Source organism: Athene cunicularia, assembly GCF_003259725.1.
Source record: "Athene cunicularia isolate RWA chromosome 1 unlocalized genomic scaffold, athCun1 chr1_part2, whole genome shotgun sequence".
NCBI lineage: Eukaryota > Metazoa > Chordata > Aves > Strigiformes > Strigidae > Athene > Athene cunicularia.
In genome coordinates, this window is record NW_020799092.1 from 72,050,527 (window position 1) to 72,068,759 (window position 18,233).

Genomic DNA, 18,233 nt, shown 5'->3' on the forward strand with positions numbered 1-18,233 from the left:
AAGTAACACACAGCTCTTTATTTCTTGTCCAGATTAAATATAATGTCTTTATAGGAGATCCTCTTTGAAAGTGATGCTTTAAAAGTCAGTGAAGCACAATGAATGAACTAGCTGTGCTCCTATACTGCTTGAATTATCTGAGTCCAGATTTTGGAAAGGAAAAGGAAGTAATAAATTTTGCTTGAACTCACCACACGTTTTAATTGCACAGAACTCCCAGGGGGTGTTAGGGTCAAGAGTGTAGCACCATGGTCTCAGTTTGCCATCAGGATTGCGGCAGTAATTATCATCAAAGCCCTTGTCAGGATATCTGCAAACCACAACGAGAAACGTGTCAGGGAAGTCTTCCTGGCAACTGCACAGGCTTGTACAAGGTACTTAAAGGACAGTCTTCAGCAGAGGCAAACAAGAATCAGTTACCATTAACCTTGGGTCTGATTCTGTGAGATTGATGCAGATACTCTTTTAACACTATTAGAAAGCTAATAACATAAAAAGTCTTTCAAAATATGCAGCAGAATCAGACCTCCACTGAGGGGATTCCCTGCTGTGCTAATGCACAGGATACCGGATGGGGTAACTCTGTTAATTGCTAAACTCTTGGTCTTGTGTCTGTCAACTGATGACCAGACTCTAAAGCCACTCATTTTTTTAAAACAGCCCAATTAAGTGTGGATTATATAAACACTGCCTGGCATGCTGGTCTTATTAAGAAAACAGGTTCTTCAGTGCAACAGCCCTGAGTTCAAACTGGAAGCTATTTTGAGTAGCTATGTTGCTAATGATAGCTCCATTTTAGTAATAGAGCTTATTCTAGGTCATACCCTCATTTCAAGCATTGAGAGGAAAAAAGGAGAAAAATAAGGGAATAACTTCCGTCTCACTTTATCTCATTAAGATTTGAAGCTGTTGTGCCATTTAATTGTTTCCATGTTCCTACTGCCATCACTGAACAATCAGGCAGATATTCAAGATAAAGAGGTACTTTAGGCATAAATGTGCTATGTTAACATCTATAAACTTAAAGAGAAGGAGATAAATGCATACTTTTTTTTTTTTTTTCTCCAATGAATACAAATTGTCTTGGTTTTCCAGTTTTATTGAAACATGTTTGTAAAAGAAACAAAAAATAGATTTGCCCCTGAGGGAAACATGAAAAGTATGTAAGAGAACAATAAAGTTAACTACCTGGGAACCTGAACACATTTACAACTGCAAGCAGATGTGTTTCTCACAAGCAGAGGAAGGTATGATTTACAAGCCTGTGTATTTGCTAGGATGCTTTCTCTGTCAAACAATCATCCTAATTTTGACTCATGCATTTTCAACTTGATCTCCCATTCCTTGGGAAAAATCAGGTTCCTTCATCTATAGAAGTGACAGGGACAGGATTTAAGTAGAACTTAAAAACCAAAACAAAACAACAACATCAAACCATCAAAACCACAAAGGAGAAACCTCACAAAACTGAAAATGCAATGGCAGTCAAGAATGTGGTAGTTTCAGATCTAGTAGGAGTACCTTGTTTTCTACTACATAGAAGACAAACTGTAAAGGAACAAATTGTGTATAAGAACAAATTGATTTCGCAAGAAAACAGTTAATGCCTAGTATTATAGCAGAAAACAAGATGTCTTTGGCCACCCAGTAGGTAGAGTGATGAGCTTTGATGTCAGCAGCACATGCTCCGTGTCATGTAGCAATGGAAAGTTCATGGCAGTACCCAGGAACCAAGGCTGAGTCCAGGAATGCCAAGGTATCTGCAGTCATAGCTCCCAAAAAACATTCCAGACAACTGGGGATATAAAGAACCCACTCTCTAGAAGGCAAGTGTCTTTCATAGCACTGAATGCTCTGTCTTTCTTAATATTATATAATATGTCCCGACAGTATGTCAGAAATACGTTATTTACTAACTAAAACTTAAGTAGAGATATAACAGTTCTTTCAGGATGAAGCTTTGAGTGGCTTTGTGGGATGGAGTAGTGTCCATGAACTATATCTTTCCACCTACTATATCTATGTGCCCTTTTCTAGAGCAACAACAGCCTTCCCAGTCACTGGTTCTTCCCACAATATTCAGACATGCTTCTGCCTTCCTTCATACCCAGCAAACAACAGTTCCTCAGTTCCTTGAGAAAGGGCCAACTAACACCTTTAAAACACAAATATTAGGGATGAGATAAACACCAGGGCTTCAAACTGTTCCACACAATTCAACAGTGGGACTATGGAGGATTCCCTGAGAGCTCATCCCTTTGCTCTGCACACTCCTCCTTCCCCAGAACACTTGGGCACAAATATCTTGCTTAGACCCAACAAAGAGACTGAGGTTTCCAAGATCTTTCAGAGCCCTACATATTTCTTTTTTTTTCCCCTGGAACTGCAGTAGCTGTACTTCATTGCTAAAACTGAAATGAAGCATTAAGATACACATTTGGTGTCAAAATCAATACTTTTTTCCAGTTTCTGGGGTAGGGGAAAGAGTGTTAGATGAAGAGATAAAATCTAGTCTCTTTGAAGAGACAGATGTTGACTTCTAGCTCTGCTTGAACTAAACTGAAACTTAGTGTCTTAAACTCTTCACCAGTAATTCTTTTCCCTTTTCATTTTAGAAGATATGCAGGACTGAAAACTTGATTTTGTATAAAGTAAATTTTCATGCAAGAGATATAAACCAGAGTATTTTAATAAAAGGGTATCTGCAGTTATTCAACACTTATGCTAAAACTCTACTTTCCTCCAAGCAATAAGTACCTATTTTCACAGTATATTTGATTTTGAGCAGAAAATATAAGCAGAAGAGGAGAAAACTGTTGCTTCCTTATGCTGCTCTAGTCCTATCTAAGTCATTATCTTCAATGATCTTCCTTCTATACTGAGGCATAATCCTGTCCATAAGGTGTATATGAGAGAACTGGAGCTTCAGAATGCAGTTCTGCATCTACTAATAGCTAAAACTGGGTCATGCAGGAGCTGTTTGGGGGGATTCCTACTGCTAGTTTCAATTACATCTTAGTTAAAAGGTATTATCAGTAACTGACCTCTGAAAGGAATAAATATGGAACAAATTGTTGAGGTGACAAAAAAGAAGAGAGATGTATTCACCCTGAGCTGAAAGCATTGTCCAACAGCAGATAGACTGCAGCATCTGAAAAGATTAATTTTACCTCTCTTTCTTGTCATTGCAACTGATTAATCCATAAATGAAAACATGTTTCAGTTTGCCCAGCCAGCCCTTCCTGGTTTCCAAGTACTTCGCATTACCCCCAGATGACACAGTATAAGCCTCTCTAGAGACTGCTGTATTTTAATGGATCATTTGTTCCAGACCTCCTCTCTTATTTTCAACTTAAATAACTATAAAAAAAACCCACCAACCAACAAACAAACCAAAGCCCACAAAATTTTTCAAACCTAGTATAATCAAAGTATGTTGTCACTACCTTTAGTGACCATTCCATTAAGTAAATAAAAATCAGTGTATTAGAAATGTACGGGACACCAGTTTCTCTTCTGCAACAACATATAGATCAGCTCAGTATGGATGGATCCTGTTTTGATTAAAAAATAATTTTTATTAAAGTCTGAAAACTCTCAAAAAAGACAGTTTTTGGAGGAAATCTTACAAGGAGAAAGGCGATTGTTCATGAAACTGCAGTTAGCCTGAAAAGTTATTTTGCAAACAATCCAAAATAAACGACAAAAAAATATTTCCTCCTGACAGTAAAATTATTACTGTTTGTACACATAAATTCTATAAATGATTCACTCCCAAGGAGAAAAATTCTTTCTGTGACTAATTCACAGCAAGTGCATGGCAAAACTCAGAAACAGATTATCTTCAGTCCCAGTCTGTTAATACAAAATATTTATTGTAGCAGAACTATGGGAGAACCTGCTATTATTCATGAAGCAGATCATCTGAGCCAAGAGGAAAAAGAGGTTACATCACATAAACTCCAAACCTGCAGATCCCAATGTTTTGCTGAATAATCAGGCTTTCTAAAATCTACCAGTACCCATATTTCTGAGTGCTTTATTTAGTAGAACACTTCAACATACATAAAGATACTTTCAGTGGAAGGTCTCAATTATTCTGTCTGTTGATTCTTGTAGTCTTCCTCTGGCAGTTTAAATTTATTCAGACCACTTTATAAATGGAGTTAATCCAAAATACAGAGTAAAATTGAAATGAAACTTTAGTCCAGTTTAAAAGAAATACAAAGGTCCTCCTGTGTGGCCTAAACCCCCACACAACATCCTTCCAAAAGTGTGTATTATAGATGACCCTTTGCAGTAGGGTGATTTTTACTGTCTAGGATAAATCCTAATGGGGATGCAATTTGCCTTGTTATTTCTGACTCATCTTTTGGCATAATGTATCTATGTCTAAATTAAAAAAGAAAAAAAGTCTTAAATATAATTCCATGGCATTAAATGCTAAACAGAATGATGAACTCCTTTTCCAGGCTGAAAAATAACATGTAGTGGACAAACGCTTTTGTCAAACAAATTGGATACTTGCACCCGATTACTACGAAAGACGATCTACAGCTTTAAAGCTGTTCAATATTTCAAAAAAAAAGCATACTCTGACTTGACAATGTTGCAAGTTTGTATTCACTAATTGTGTTAAAAACTCTAACCAAACTTTGACTTTTAACCATTATTTACTTTATGATTAAGGTATTGTAAGCTGGCTGAAGCTGTATCACAACATATACAGAAACATTCAGAGGTTAATTTTTTATTGTCAGTGACGCTAGGGAGAAAATTTTGATCAATTAATGCAGTGCATGTACATCCCTGCACCACACAGCCGTGGCATGTAGCCACAACAGCACAAAACAGCATCCTGCATCTCCATCATGATGGTAACCAGCCTGCACACACCATGTGTCAGAAGCCTAAGGAACTAAAACTGGTGAACTCTATAAATTTCAGTTCAGCTAATGTTGATTTTGCCAAACGTGTTCCAGAACGTGTGTAATTTTCAGATTATAACCACATGGATTTTGTTGGGGGGAGGAGAGGTTACCTCTCTGGACGATATTTGTGCTTGTGTGGTCTCTGAAGATCCCAGCGCTGACACTCTTTGCCTGACTCAGTGTGATCCATTGGCCCTCTGTAACTCTCTCCATTGCAGGTCATGCATTCAACTAGGAAAAAAAAAATTAAAAAAAATGTACTAGTACTTTATTATGTTGATGACTTGTAGAACAACAACAACAAAAAAAATTATATCCCTGCTATCATAAACTGAAACCAGCCTAAAGAGGTATAAAAAAGTATCTTTTACTTAGGTTAGTGTGGGAAATGCCCTTTGGAATAGAAATGCAGCTCTTAGATCTAATCCAGATGCTTAAATTCGGTATCATTTCATAAGACACTTAAGATTTTAAGGCAGGTAGGTGTGAGCTGCTAGAGGCATTAATGTTCCTAGAAGATTTTTAACCTTACCTATGGTTAGTAACAGAGAGACACACATCTAAGGTAGGAGTATTTTTTAGAGGTGATATTTTCTAATTAAGTAACATATTTTTTTTAAGTCACTCTAAACCATAGTATAATAACAGCACAAGTTTAAGCCCAGAATAATGGATGAATCACAATTTCTTGCTGTACAGTCTGTTTCTTTAAATTCCTAGCACTTCCAGCCACATACGATACTATTTCTTTTAGATACTAATTCTTCTTGGCAGCTTAAACTATGATACATATTCAGCCCTGGTTTGGGAAAGTGGGTGGTAGAGGGAGAGTGGACAAAAGTTACCAAAGGGATTTGAAATCACTGTTGAACAAAATATGCTTCATAATTTAGAATGAGAAGTCTTAAAATGTAAAATAAATTTACCATAATTAACTATAGACACATTTCTGAAGTGCCCTCTAATTAGAGTAATTTGTAATGAAGGATCACTTAGTAAATAGTAATTTCTGCAATTACAGATCTCACTCTTCAGTCAAAATATCCGCTACCAAAGTCCTCATCCTGCGGTCTTATCCCATTTGCAGCTCACATAAACAGATCTTTAAACGTTAGCTTTTAATAGATTGTCAAGATCCTTGTAAATCACTCTCTTCCTCCCTCTCTCCTTTCCTCTCCCTTTTCTTCCCCCACCACTTTATAGCTATTGCACATGACACATTAGTAGGAAAATTAAAAGCACCCTATCTTGAGGATTTAAATGGGTTGATTAACTGGAACTGAATTGGCTGATTAGCAAGATACAAGAGCTTCCTTTGAAGGTTAGCAGAACTTAAAAGTCAACAAATGCAATGGTGCACATGAAGTATCTTCTGAATTCTAAGACTTAAAAGTCGAAAGCGATTGGATTTATAAAAGGTTCTACTTATTTATACTATTCATTTGAAAAACAAAATGCATGCTTAAACTGAGTTCTCATCCTGTAATTCAGTATCTATATTTTCATCAAAAAGAATAAGTTGATTTTACCATGGAATGGAACTGGATGATTTTATCACATAGTAATACTGAAACTGCGAATGGATTCACTGTGGAACAGACAAGTGAAAAAAGGGTCACATCTGTGCAATAAGCATCACTTCATTGTTCCATATCCTCCATGACCTGAAAAAAAAGCTGCTGAGCCTGCAAACTTGTTCGAGTTTTCGAGAGTACTGGAACATAACAAGATCTCCTCTTTCTCTAATCACTGCTTTTATTGTTACATGAGTTGCTCTTGCTGAGAAGTCACCTATTCTTTCTCCAAAGTCCATGAACAAGCATCACTGAAACTATCAGAAGTTCTGCATACCTGCTGCCAACAGAGAAGGGCAAGTTTGTTTACAGACTAGCCGTGCTGGGTTACCTTGTGAACAGAGGGGGATGTCGCAGACTTCATGGCGGGTCTCTGGACTGGTGGTGAAACACCATGGTCCTCCCTCTTCTCCTCGGGGGTTTCGACAGTAGTTTTCCCGCAGGTCTTTACCCCGATAGCTCGAAGGCAAAAAGCTAGTTTTAAAATGACAATCATTACAGTATAAGAGCATGCAGAATTTGGTGTTAATCATACTATTTTTTACAAACAATTAGAGACAATCACATTTCTGCTTCCTTCTCCCTCCACCCTGCCTACACAAATGCACACACCCAAATATCTGTCCATACACAAATACACATCTTCAGACAGGATTACTCAATCAATGGCCTAAATATGGGAAAACTTGTCTAGCCCATAGCTTGCTCTAGTGAGTTTTACTCCCATCCCTCGGGCATCCGGAGCCAGCTATCTGTTGCAGAGCCAGAGGCAGCAGCACACTCCCTGCTGGACAAGACCAGCTTGTAAGTACTTACACAAGGGTGGGAGGCCCTTTGACAAAGGGGAAAAATGTATTGGATGAGTATGGGAAAAATTCATTGGGTCCATAGTCATGTCACACCCACCTTTCCAGTGCATGTTGTGCACATACAGCAGCAGGCCCAGCTGGGTATAGTGTGCACCTACTACATAAAGCCCACAAGCAGAGAAACTTCTTCCCATCCCTGGTCAGGGAGGAGGTAGAACTGAGCGTGTGAGCATGACTGAGCAGTGTGACACACCATGCTTAGAGTCTTTCACTGCCCAAAACCATGGAGTGCTTTGCATTTCAGCATCAGATATTTCCCTGATCCTGCTTTGGCTGTCTTGCTTCATGTTCTGTCACAAACCCCATTGTTATCACCTTAGGGTCTGCTACTTATAGACCCACTCATCATTGCTATCATACAAATTATACCATTTAACAGTGACCTAGCTGACTTAAACTGTGTTCTTCCTTTCACTATATGCTCTGCATTTGCTCTAATAACAATACCCCTTAAGATTTTTCCCTTAGATTAGTTCTCAGACCAACGGTAAGGACTTTGTTTTTCTTTAGTGATTTTATATAAATGTGACTTAATACTATATTTTTTTGCCTAAAACACATTTTCAGTATAATACTCTGTAGCTTATACTCAGTCAAACGATTGTAAACACTCCTGGGTCAAGGATTTGTGTTCTTAGCTGTCTGTAAAATTATGTGCTTATCTCTAGAGAAACTCCCACATACACACTGATATATATATATATATATATATATATATATATATAAAAGTAATGCCACTTATTTTTTGCCCACCAACTAGGGAATAGCTAACCCCATAGTAAGGAGCCCAACCCCAGAGCTCATTCTGTTCAACGCCACCACAAGAGCTCACAATCACATTCAGACTGCCCATTGCAGACAAACGCAGTGGCACTTCACTGCCAGATTCATTGCAGTGATGCTCAAACAGCAACTAAATTTCTGTAGTTAAAAAGCACAGTAAATTCAGAGTTATGCTCAATTCCATGTAGATTTTCTTTTTCTTAATTAAAAAGTTGGGCAAAATACATAGGGGATTACACAAAACTTGGAATTCAACTTAACAAATTGATTTAATTTTTGAACTTTATTTTGGGTATTTGTTTGTTGGGGTTTTTTTTTCTGTTGGGGTTGGTTTTATTGTGTTTTGGTGTGGTTATTTTTTTAATCAGCAAGGGATTTCAATTGTATCTATATTCTAGAGAAAAAAAAAGGAACAAAATTTCATCTAGCTTCTTTTACAAGACTGTGGACTCTTGTAGCTTAAAAAACTAAACTAAGTACTTAAGACAATCTTTATACACAAACACTGATTTAATTTATACACAAAATCAAAGAAAAATGTATGGTTCTTGCTGTCCTTGGCAGATTCAGTTATAAATGAATAAATTTAAAATATTAAAAGAGAGAAACAGAAAGCAAATTATGACATGTGACATTTTAATCATGTTTTACTTCTCTTAATAAAATCTTTGAACTAACTGAAGTGGAAAATATCTCTGCTAATTGCATTGTAGTTCTAGTCAATGCAGTGTGGAAGTGCTTTTCTTATTTTTGGTGCTTGAACAGAATAATTTTTATGTCATTTCTGCTGCCAATAAAATTGTTGCTTCTGCTTTTCCTCTATAGTCTTGTAATATAAAAAAAGGGGGGAAAAGGGAAAGAAGGAAGACCTGGAGAACTACAGGCCAGTTAGTCTCATCTCTGTGCCTGACAAGATCGTGGAGTGGATCCTCCTGGAAACTATGCTAGAGCACATGGAAAATAAGGAGGTGACTGGTGACAGCCAGCATGGCTTCACTAAGGGCAAATTTTGCCTGACATATTCGGTGGCCTCCTGCAACAGGGTTACTGCATTTGTGGATAAGGGAAGAGCAACTTAAGTCATCTACCTGGAATGTGCAAAGCATTTGACACTGTCCTACATGACATCCTTGTCCTTAAATCAGAGACACATGGATGTGATGGATGAACCACACAGTGGAAAAGGAATAGGCTGGATGGTCACACTCAAGAAGTTGCAGTCAATGGCTCGATGTCCAAGTGGAGAGCGATGATGAGTGGCATTCCTCAGAGTTCAGTCTTGGGACCGGCATTTAACATCTTCGTTGGCATCATGGGCAGTGGGATTGAGTGCGCCTTCAGCAAGTTCATCGACAACACCAAGCTGTGTGGTGCAGTCAACACACTGGAGGGAAGGGATGTGCCATCCAGAGGGACCTGGACAGGCTGGAGAGGTGGGCCTGTGCAAACCTCATGGAGTTCAGCAAGGCCAAGTGCAAGGTCCTGCACATGGGTCAGGGCAATCCCAAGCACAGATACAGGCTGGGTGATGAGTGGATTGAGAGAAGCCCTGTGGAGAAGGACTTGGGGGTATTAGTGGATGGAAAACTGAACATGAGCCATCAGTGTGCTCTCAGAGCCCATAAGGCCAGCTGCATCCTGAGCTGCATCAAGAGAAGTGTGGCCAGCAGGTCAAGGGAGGTGATTCTGCCCCTCCACTCTGCTCTTATGAGACTCCCCCTGCAGTGCTGTGTCCAGCCTTGGGGCCACCAACATAAGAAGGACACGGACCTATCATCAGATCCAGAGGAGGCCATGAAGATGCTCAGGGGGCTGGAGCACCTTCCCTGTGAGGACAGGCTGAGAGAGTTGGGGTTGTTTAGCCTAGAGAAGGGTCCAGAGACTACTTATAGCATCCTTCCGGTACTTACAGGAGGCCTAAAGAAAATCTGGGGAGGAACTCTATCAGGGAATGCAGTGATAGATGAGTAATAACAGTTTTAAACTGAAAGAGGGTAGATTTATATTTGATATAAGGAAGAAGTTTTTCACTGTGAGGGTGCTGAGGCACTGTCACAGGTTGCCCAGAGAATCTGTGGCTGTGGCAGTGTTCAAGGCCAGGTTGGACGGGGCTTTGAGCAACCTGGGCTAGTGGAAGGTGTCCCTGCCCATGGCAGGGGGGACTGGAACTAGGTGATCTTTAAGGCCCCTCCAACTCAAACCATTCTATGATTCTAAATATCACTTTTTTTTCTAAGCTAAAGACAGCCCTGGGCAAACTTGGATGTCCATGCAAATGGACATTGCAACCTGTGTATGTGTTAATGCAGTATGTCAGTGCATATTAGAATATTTAATTTAATTTTCCTGCTGAAAATCCTTCTGCTCAGAAATTATGGACATTAGAAAAAATAGGGAGAAGACATTTAAAATTACATCACATACGCCGTCAGAACATTTTAAAAAAATAACCTCTAAATGAATATCATTAGATGGGTCAGATGAATATCAGGATGGTTCAGATATATAGATGGCTTCAATGGGTACTAAAGTAACATTCTTGAGGGAGGAAAGGATGAGGAGATGCAGTAAAGACCTATCCAGAAATGGAAGATAGTTCCTCTCCTAGAATTTATTTGTGTGCTGATTTAATTCAACTATATTAAGTAAGGAGAAAAAAAAAAAAAAAAAAGGAAGCTAAAAACTGAAGCCAGTAAGAATAATGGTAAAAACAGATTCAACCAAAGCAAAAGTCATGGAAATTAGCAAAAAGTCTGTGAAGCACTGATCTACGCTTTGCCCATTTCTCTTTGAATCCTTTTTGCATTGACTTTATCATTTACATAAAAAACTCTTAAGAGAAAAAAAAAGAAGATGGTCTTGCAATCTGTACTAGGATGGAGATGAAAATAATGGAACCCTGGCTTCAGCTGGGGAGTCTCCAGGTTCTACTGGTATACAAATAAATAAAAATATATTTTTAAAATCCAAGCACAAGTTTAAAATCTGAAGTTATTTCAATTCTTTCTAGAAAGATAATGAAAAAATCAGTAAAGTACATTTCTCCCTTGAATATGAAAAAAGGATTTATTTTCCAATGGCACTTCATGATAATCAGATGTTGAGAAAAACTGACCTAAAAATCTAAGCCTTTCATACTAATAAGTTCCAAACACACCACTACTGTCTGCTTCTTCCCATCTCCCTCATGTCTCTGATGATGAAATCATATTTTCTGATGTTGAAAAACAAAATTAGCATGCAGCCACCTCATTTATCCAGTGACCTTTTAAAAATTAAACTTATTGCACAAGGCAGGAGAAAAGTCATTCTCATAAAATTCATCATAGAAGAGTGGCTGTCCAGATGTATTAGATAATACCGTGTATGCTGTATATTAAAATGTAATTTAGTGCTAATATATATACTATCCAGACAGCTTTCTTTCTTTAATTATATAATAGCATATGTATATTTTATAGGAAAAATTTTTGTTGTTTGGCTGTAATTATTGAGAGTTCTTTCACTTCTAAAAGATGAAGACTGTATATTTCAAGGTGTTGAGTCTCAGGAGCTCATCACTGTGGGAGGTGATGGTATTTATCATATGTTCACAATTAGGAATGGGTCTGGTCCCACACTGAAAATCAGACACACTACCATCTATATTATAAGCAGACAAGTCCAGTCAAGTCCAAGCCTGAGGCTCAGCTTTGTAACACATCATGAGGAGAGAACCCAAGTATCCTTTGCTTTTTAATGTTGTTCCAAGATATCATCTTGCACACTGGATAGATTTGGTCAGGACAAGACTAAGCAGTGCACAGCCCAGTTCCTTGCTAGCAATCTCCAGCTTGGCTCCTCCTAAACAAAGTGCTGATGCTGGGAGTCCAGAGCAAAAGGCAGCAATGGGGACAGGAAGCTTATGGTGGAGAAGTCTCTGGTTTTGGCTCTTAAGGGTTTATTATCTAAATGGCTAAAGCCAATACAAAAAGGCTCAAAGAGAAATGATCAAAGAATAGACCAGTACTTCATAGTCCAGCAAAGTTTGGCATGGTTGAATCTTTTTTTACCATTACTTTTACTGGCTTTGGGTTTTGGCTTTCTTCTCCTTTTCCTTAGACAATATAGTTGAACTAAGTCTACTCTCGAGGTGTAGCTATGGTCTCAGTTGCTCACTAGATCAGATCTTAAACTTAGAAGTTAAGTCCTACACCTGCTGCATCAGCCCTTAGTTGTTGCTCATATGATCTGAAGGAAAGTATTTCAACAAGTCTGTTCAGTCCTTTCCCTGTGTTTGTTACCTGGTCTAAGAGCTTTAGAATTTAACATACTCTACAAATAATAGTCAATAGTAACTATGCAAAATAGAGTAACAATAAAAAAATATTGATTAAATAGGTGGGTTACTATCCCTAATATCCCTTGCTTCCTAATATTCCTGGGAGTCTATTAGAAAACACTGATAAACTTCTAAACCCCAGGCTGAAGTTACACAGATGTTTTGTTTCTGCCAGTAGATGATAAGCGATCAAAAGGATATAAACAGCTAAAAATCTGACACAGGAAAGGAAGGGATTCAGACACACAGGCTGGCAGTAGGAGACCTCTTTGGAGCAAGTCCAATAAAGTAAGGATTTTCTGGGATCTGGAGAATGGCATCTCTTGCAGAAAGGCAATACACCTAGGAGACTTTGTTGTCTAAGGTCAGTTTTCTCATAAATTCTTTGTCTGCTAATAAGTAAAACCATGCTTTATGGAAACTGTCTCAGCACTATTCCCATTGTCTCTGCTCCTGAACTCTTACCTGTGCTCATGGGGGATCATTGAATTCCAGGCTTGACACTGGATACCACTTTTGGTAACCGATATCGTTCCTTTGTAGTCTGCTCCTTTTCCAATGATACAATTCCTGACATAGTCTATCGAAAGAAAAAAGAAGAAAATCAGGGGTTTGTTTAATGTATTTAAAATTAGAGCTCATCATCAGTTTTCACATAAAAATAATACTTTTTTTATAACCTTTAAATAGGTATTAAAAATACTGTTTAATTGTCCACATACATTCTTGTCGCTTTATTTTCCAAAATATTGATCTCTAACTTCCCAAAGAAAGCTACTGAAAATGTTTCCAAAGTGTCTGATTGACCAGAAGTCCATGTCTAAGGACTTAAATCCCCCATCATTAATGAGGTAAATAAAAGCAGTAAGTCGACAGTAACTCATATAACTGAGCTTTTAAGTAGTAATTCAGACTGGTATATAAGATGGTAGGCAAATATGTAGGTTAGAAAACTGAGCAAGAGGAAGTATGTAGACAAGAGGAAGTATGTAGACAAGAGGAAGTATGTAGACAAACTTGCATGACAGCAAAACCAGGATATTTGTAAATAAACCTGTAGGATGCAGCCTTCAGAATGCATAAAACCATCCCATGTCCAGAATGCCCCTACAGCCAAAAAGACACTCACTGACTTAATCTTTTTTCTCCCTCCAAAGCTGGAAAAACAAAATCAGTAAATAAATCAGTTACCCTTCTTTTCATACAGATCAAACGCATGGTCTTGCTTCTTTCTCACACCATTTGTCAAGCTGTTGAAGGATAACCAATGGCATCGTTTTGTAACTCTGTCATAAGCAAAAGCCCTGCAAAGAAATTCTGGATGAGAAAAAAATCTCTGTGTGGTTTATAATAATGACACATGGCCTGCCAAGGAGCATGCAATGACATCAGATTTATTTTTACTGGGAATGTCAGAGAAACAGCCCAAATTACTATTTAAACCCACAACTGTGCTGACAAGAACAAAGAAACAAAGAAATTAAATTGATGTGGCCATTACATTAAATACCAGCTTGGTTGTTCACACTAATCTAAGAGTTCCCTTGTCATTAAAGATCTTTATTTTAAAAGTGAGATGAATGTGACTGAGACAACATTTGTGTCCACAGTTGTGCTGCTTTCTGGAGGAAAAATAGGAAGACTCTAAAATTTCTTTACTGTGCTTACAATATACCTCTGAAATAGCTAAGTATCTCCCACTGATGGCTTAAGGAAAATTCAAGCACAAGGAGGCTTTTTCTTGGTTAGAACAACAGAGCTGTTCAAAAACAAGAGTATTTTTATTTTTATGAATAATCTAAACTGTGATAGTGTACTTACAGCTTGTCCTTGTTTTGCTTTTGTTTTGGTTTGGGTTTTTTCTCTTATTTTTAACTGCTTTCAATGATAAAGTACAATGTGTGCTGAATTGAGAGGAGGGGGGCAAGAAAGACAAACAGAAATCAGAAGAGTAAAACCACTTTCTTTCAATATTTTAAATGAAATGTGCAGACCTTTATCTCCTAACATCATTTTCACAGGAAATTCCTTAAGTGTAGGTAAGTTACTTTCAAAGATTGTAAAAACACAGCTCATAGCCTGGGTGGGGACAACAGTTATTCCAATAAGGAAAAGAATAAAAAATAATGTAAAAAAAAAAAAAAAAAAAAAAAAAAAAAAAACCTAAAAAAAAAAAAAAAAAAAAAAAAAAAAGTAAAACCATTGGAAATTATTTTTTCCCTTAATTTTTCAGTAGAACAAATCATTGACATGATAATATTGTCTCTAGCCCACCACAAAGTCCACATTTCTGTTAGTCATCTCAAACTTTATTTTGACCTGAGAAGGTGTTTTAGCAGTACTTGATAATATCCAAAAGACAGATTTCCTGCATTTCATCCGAATTTTTGCTGTGCCATATTCCTGACTACTACATCCCCCAACTCTAAACTCTTTGATCATCATTTAATTCCCCTCTCACCATACCAGTTTTACTGTGTGAGATCTTGCTGGCTTCAGTTAAAAATATTACAAGATCCTATCCAACCTCCCTGCTCTTCTCTCTTTCAAACATCCTCTTCATTATCGTTTCCATCACCAAACAGATTTTTCATCCAACTGCTCTCTCTACTCTGTTGACTCCAAATGTTTCCAACCTGCTAACCTTCATCCTTCTGCCCTTGTTCAGCCTTCTGTTCTCTCCTGGCTAGTTCTCAAATATGAGCGTATCCAAGTGCCTCTAACTCTATCTTCACAAAAATATCCTTGACCTTTCCTGCCTTTCCAATTACATTCTCCTTGCCCCTCCTCCCTCCTAAAGTGGGAATGCAAAATGCACTGTTTACAAACATTTCTTTCAGTTTTTGCCTTACAGTTGCCATTTGGTTTCAGTCACTTCTGCACATAAAAGTTTCTAGCAATCTTTTCTTGGACCCAAATCTGGAGGGTTTTCACACTTACAAAGTCAACATGGTTAAGAAAATTCTTGGACTTTATTGTTACTGCCTATCTCGACAATTTTTGTTGTTGCTATTTGTATTGAGGTAGCTGGTAGATTTTCTGATTAGATACTGGAATCCTGTGGTCTATACTGGAATCCTTTTCTGTGTAAATACAAAGACACTCCAGAAATTAAGTACATAACAAAGGATAAGACAGGCACAGCTTTGTAGGTAAGGAAGTGACATATCTGCAAAAGTCATCTGCGTAAGCAAGAAAATAATAACTATAATATATTTTTATCATCCATAAGAAATGTAGTGGAAAAAGCTGCAAGGATGACTGAAACAAAACAGTGAGGGTAAGAGACTGCAAATGGTGATGAAATAAATGAATAAGAACAGTTTAGCAGCATGTTAATAAAGCTGATAGGGAAGGCAGAAATTGATGCACAGAGAGTTACGAAGTCAAAAAGACAAGGTAAGTGAAACTAAGGGGTACTCTGGTGGGGGATTTTAGGAACAGTGTAAGGATTTTGTAACTCAGTTGGAAATAATCAAAGTCTGTCCAAGCATGACAGCAAGGGAAAAGAGGAAAGGTCCATTCTGCGGAATGACATATATTAGCTCCAACAAAAAGGCGTCAGAGTTAACAACAAGGATTAATGATTATCAAATATAATACTCAAAATGTACTTGCAAAGTGATACAGAAACTTACCATAAGTAAATCAGAAGTTGTCTTAATTTCACCACCACCACCACCCCCCAAAAAAAAAAAAAAAAAAAAAAAAAAAAAGGAGTGGCTAGTCTTTTATAAGTCTGTAGTGACTGGAATCTGCTACTTTAGCACTTTCTGGCAGAAAAGAATCTCAACCCTCTTCCTGCTTGTGTACCTCACAGGGCACAGATCCAGGTGTCTCCGCTCCCAGTGGTATTGTCACAACTATGTTACAAAGTATTTCTATTTTATTAGATCTCAATACTTAAACAAATAGAGTTTACATCTAGAAAATAAAATATCAGTGCTGTGACCCAGGTGATGGGAGAACTACTGCATGGATATGGAGTATCAGAATCAAGCCATGAAAACATACATAACCAAAGCAAAATCCAAGCTTTATATTTCAAGCATTTAAAATGCCATTTTGTGTTACTTCTTATTTTAGAATGCTCCCACAGTAAGCAGAAAGTAATTGGTTTTAATTTCAGTTAGCAACAGATTTCACCTTGTAGTAATCATAATCTGGTATGAAGTTAAAGACTGGGGATCCTAGGAATAAAAGGGTAACACTAGTAATCAGTGGTTCCTTTAAAAGGGAACACATGTCACATATGTGTTTACAGTAGCATCAAAGAACTATGCACACTACAACAGGACTCATCTGGGGCCAAATGGGAAACCACGAGAATGTTCCCAGATCCAGAAAATCCATCTTGCCTTACTACATAGTACTAGAACAGGCAAGACCTAATCACCTACACCTCTGCTACTGGGCTTGTTGAAAATGTGTCAGGGAAAAATGGAAATTCAGAACACTGAGTAGTCAGATTTGTAATTCTTTTTGAAATTCAATGCAAAATAATTACATGACTGATTGCAATTCTGCTGTCTGTGAGTAGGACTCTTTCAAGCTGTGTTCTCAAAATCTCTCATGGCTCCTCTGTGCTGCTTTATTGATGGATTACAGCAGGGAGAATTTGCCCCTTACTGAATCCATCAGACACTGTCCTAATAGAAAAAAAAAATTCTTCACAAATGAGAAAATTTTAAAAATCCACACAGATTCTACTTATGTAAAATAGAATCAACAAATATATTAACTTACTTTCTATTTTCAGAACACAAGTCATACCAAAGCAGCTACAACTAGCCTGAGACAATTTTACTAAGCAGATGTTGGAATACAGAATTGTTGTTTGCTTGGCATCATTCAGATGTTTTTTACATCGTGAAATCTAATTTTACAATACTCCTTGCTTATGACCATCAGAACTCAATGATCTCTTGCTTTATTGAATACGACCTGATCCCCTTGGCAATGATATCAGTGGAAGCTCTGCCAATAGGAAAAGGAGTGGCTTGTACCATGTGAAAAATATTAGTGCCTGGAAAATATTTTCAAAAAGAAATAAGTAAACTCTGCTCGTTGTTCACACATATAAATAGTCAAAGTAGAAAACATTATAATATGCATTAGATCTTGCAACACTGGAATTAAAGGCTTAAGGAAGGATTAAATTACAGTCAAGGAACTTTTCTGCCAAGGAAGAGCTTTTGTTATCACATTTGATTTAGCTTTCATTTGCAGTGATTGTCAAAACTCTTTTATGTTTCAGGATCAGGCTCACATTTAGGCCAGTCACCCATTCTCTCAAAGATTCTCCTGCATTCATGTCCTTTCATTTATTGCTAATGGTCTAGACTAAGAGAGGCCAAGGGGATAGTTTAATTCTAATACATGGGAAAAGTAATAGTGATTTGTTCCAAAAAATAGTAGTGATTATGTACAAGACAGACAAGCAATCAGCTGTATGATGTGTTTCTAAGAGACAGCAGATGCTGAAGAATAGCTATCAATACTTGTAATGACTGTGCAGCCCAGAAGGTTTGATTCCATTGTATCAGATTCGCTGTACTTGCCAGTGAACTTCAGCAGTGCATGTGTCTGTGCTCCATGTGTGAGGTTCCCATTGATTTCAGCAGGAGTAATGTGCAAAGAATGAAGACAGAATATGGTCTGAAGTGGTGCTGAAATACTGCAGCTGTGATGTGTGACAATAACCGTTTTATAAGAGACATAAAAATCTCAGAAATGTTCACCGAACACTACAGTG

At 37.7% G+C, this 18,233-nt stretch overlaps 1 protein-coding gene across 1 annotated transcript in view; it reads right to left on the bottom strand.

The window, feature by feature from the left end:
• The window catches only part of HGF (hepatocyte growth factor), a 51,484-nt gene that overhangs the window by 29,375 nt on the left and 3,876 nt on the right, over positions 1 to 18,233 (bottom strand). The window contains exons 3-7 of the mRNA XM_026868015.1: positions 13,670 to 13,782; positions 12,944 to 13,058; positions 6,837 to 6,979; positions 5,042 to 5,162; positions 192 to 310 (exon numbers count right to left, since the gene is read on the bottom strand). Of these exons, the coding sequence (XP_026723816.1) occupies positions 192 to 310; positions 5,042 to 5,162; positions 6,837 to 6,979; positions 12,944 to 13,058; positions 13,670 to 13,782 (611 nt within the window). The remainder of the gene's footprint in view (positions 1 to 191; positions 311 to 5,041; positions 5,163 to 6,836; positions 6,980 to 12,943; positions 13,059 to 13,669; positions 13,783 to 18,233) is intronic.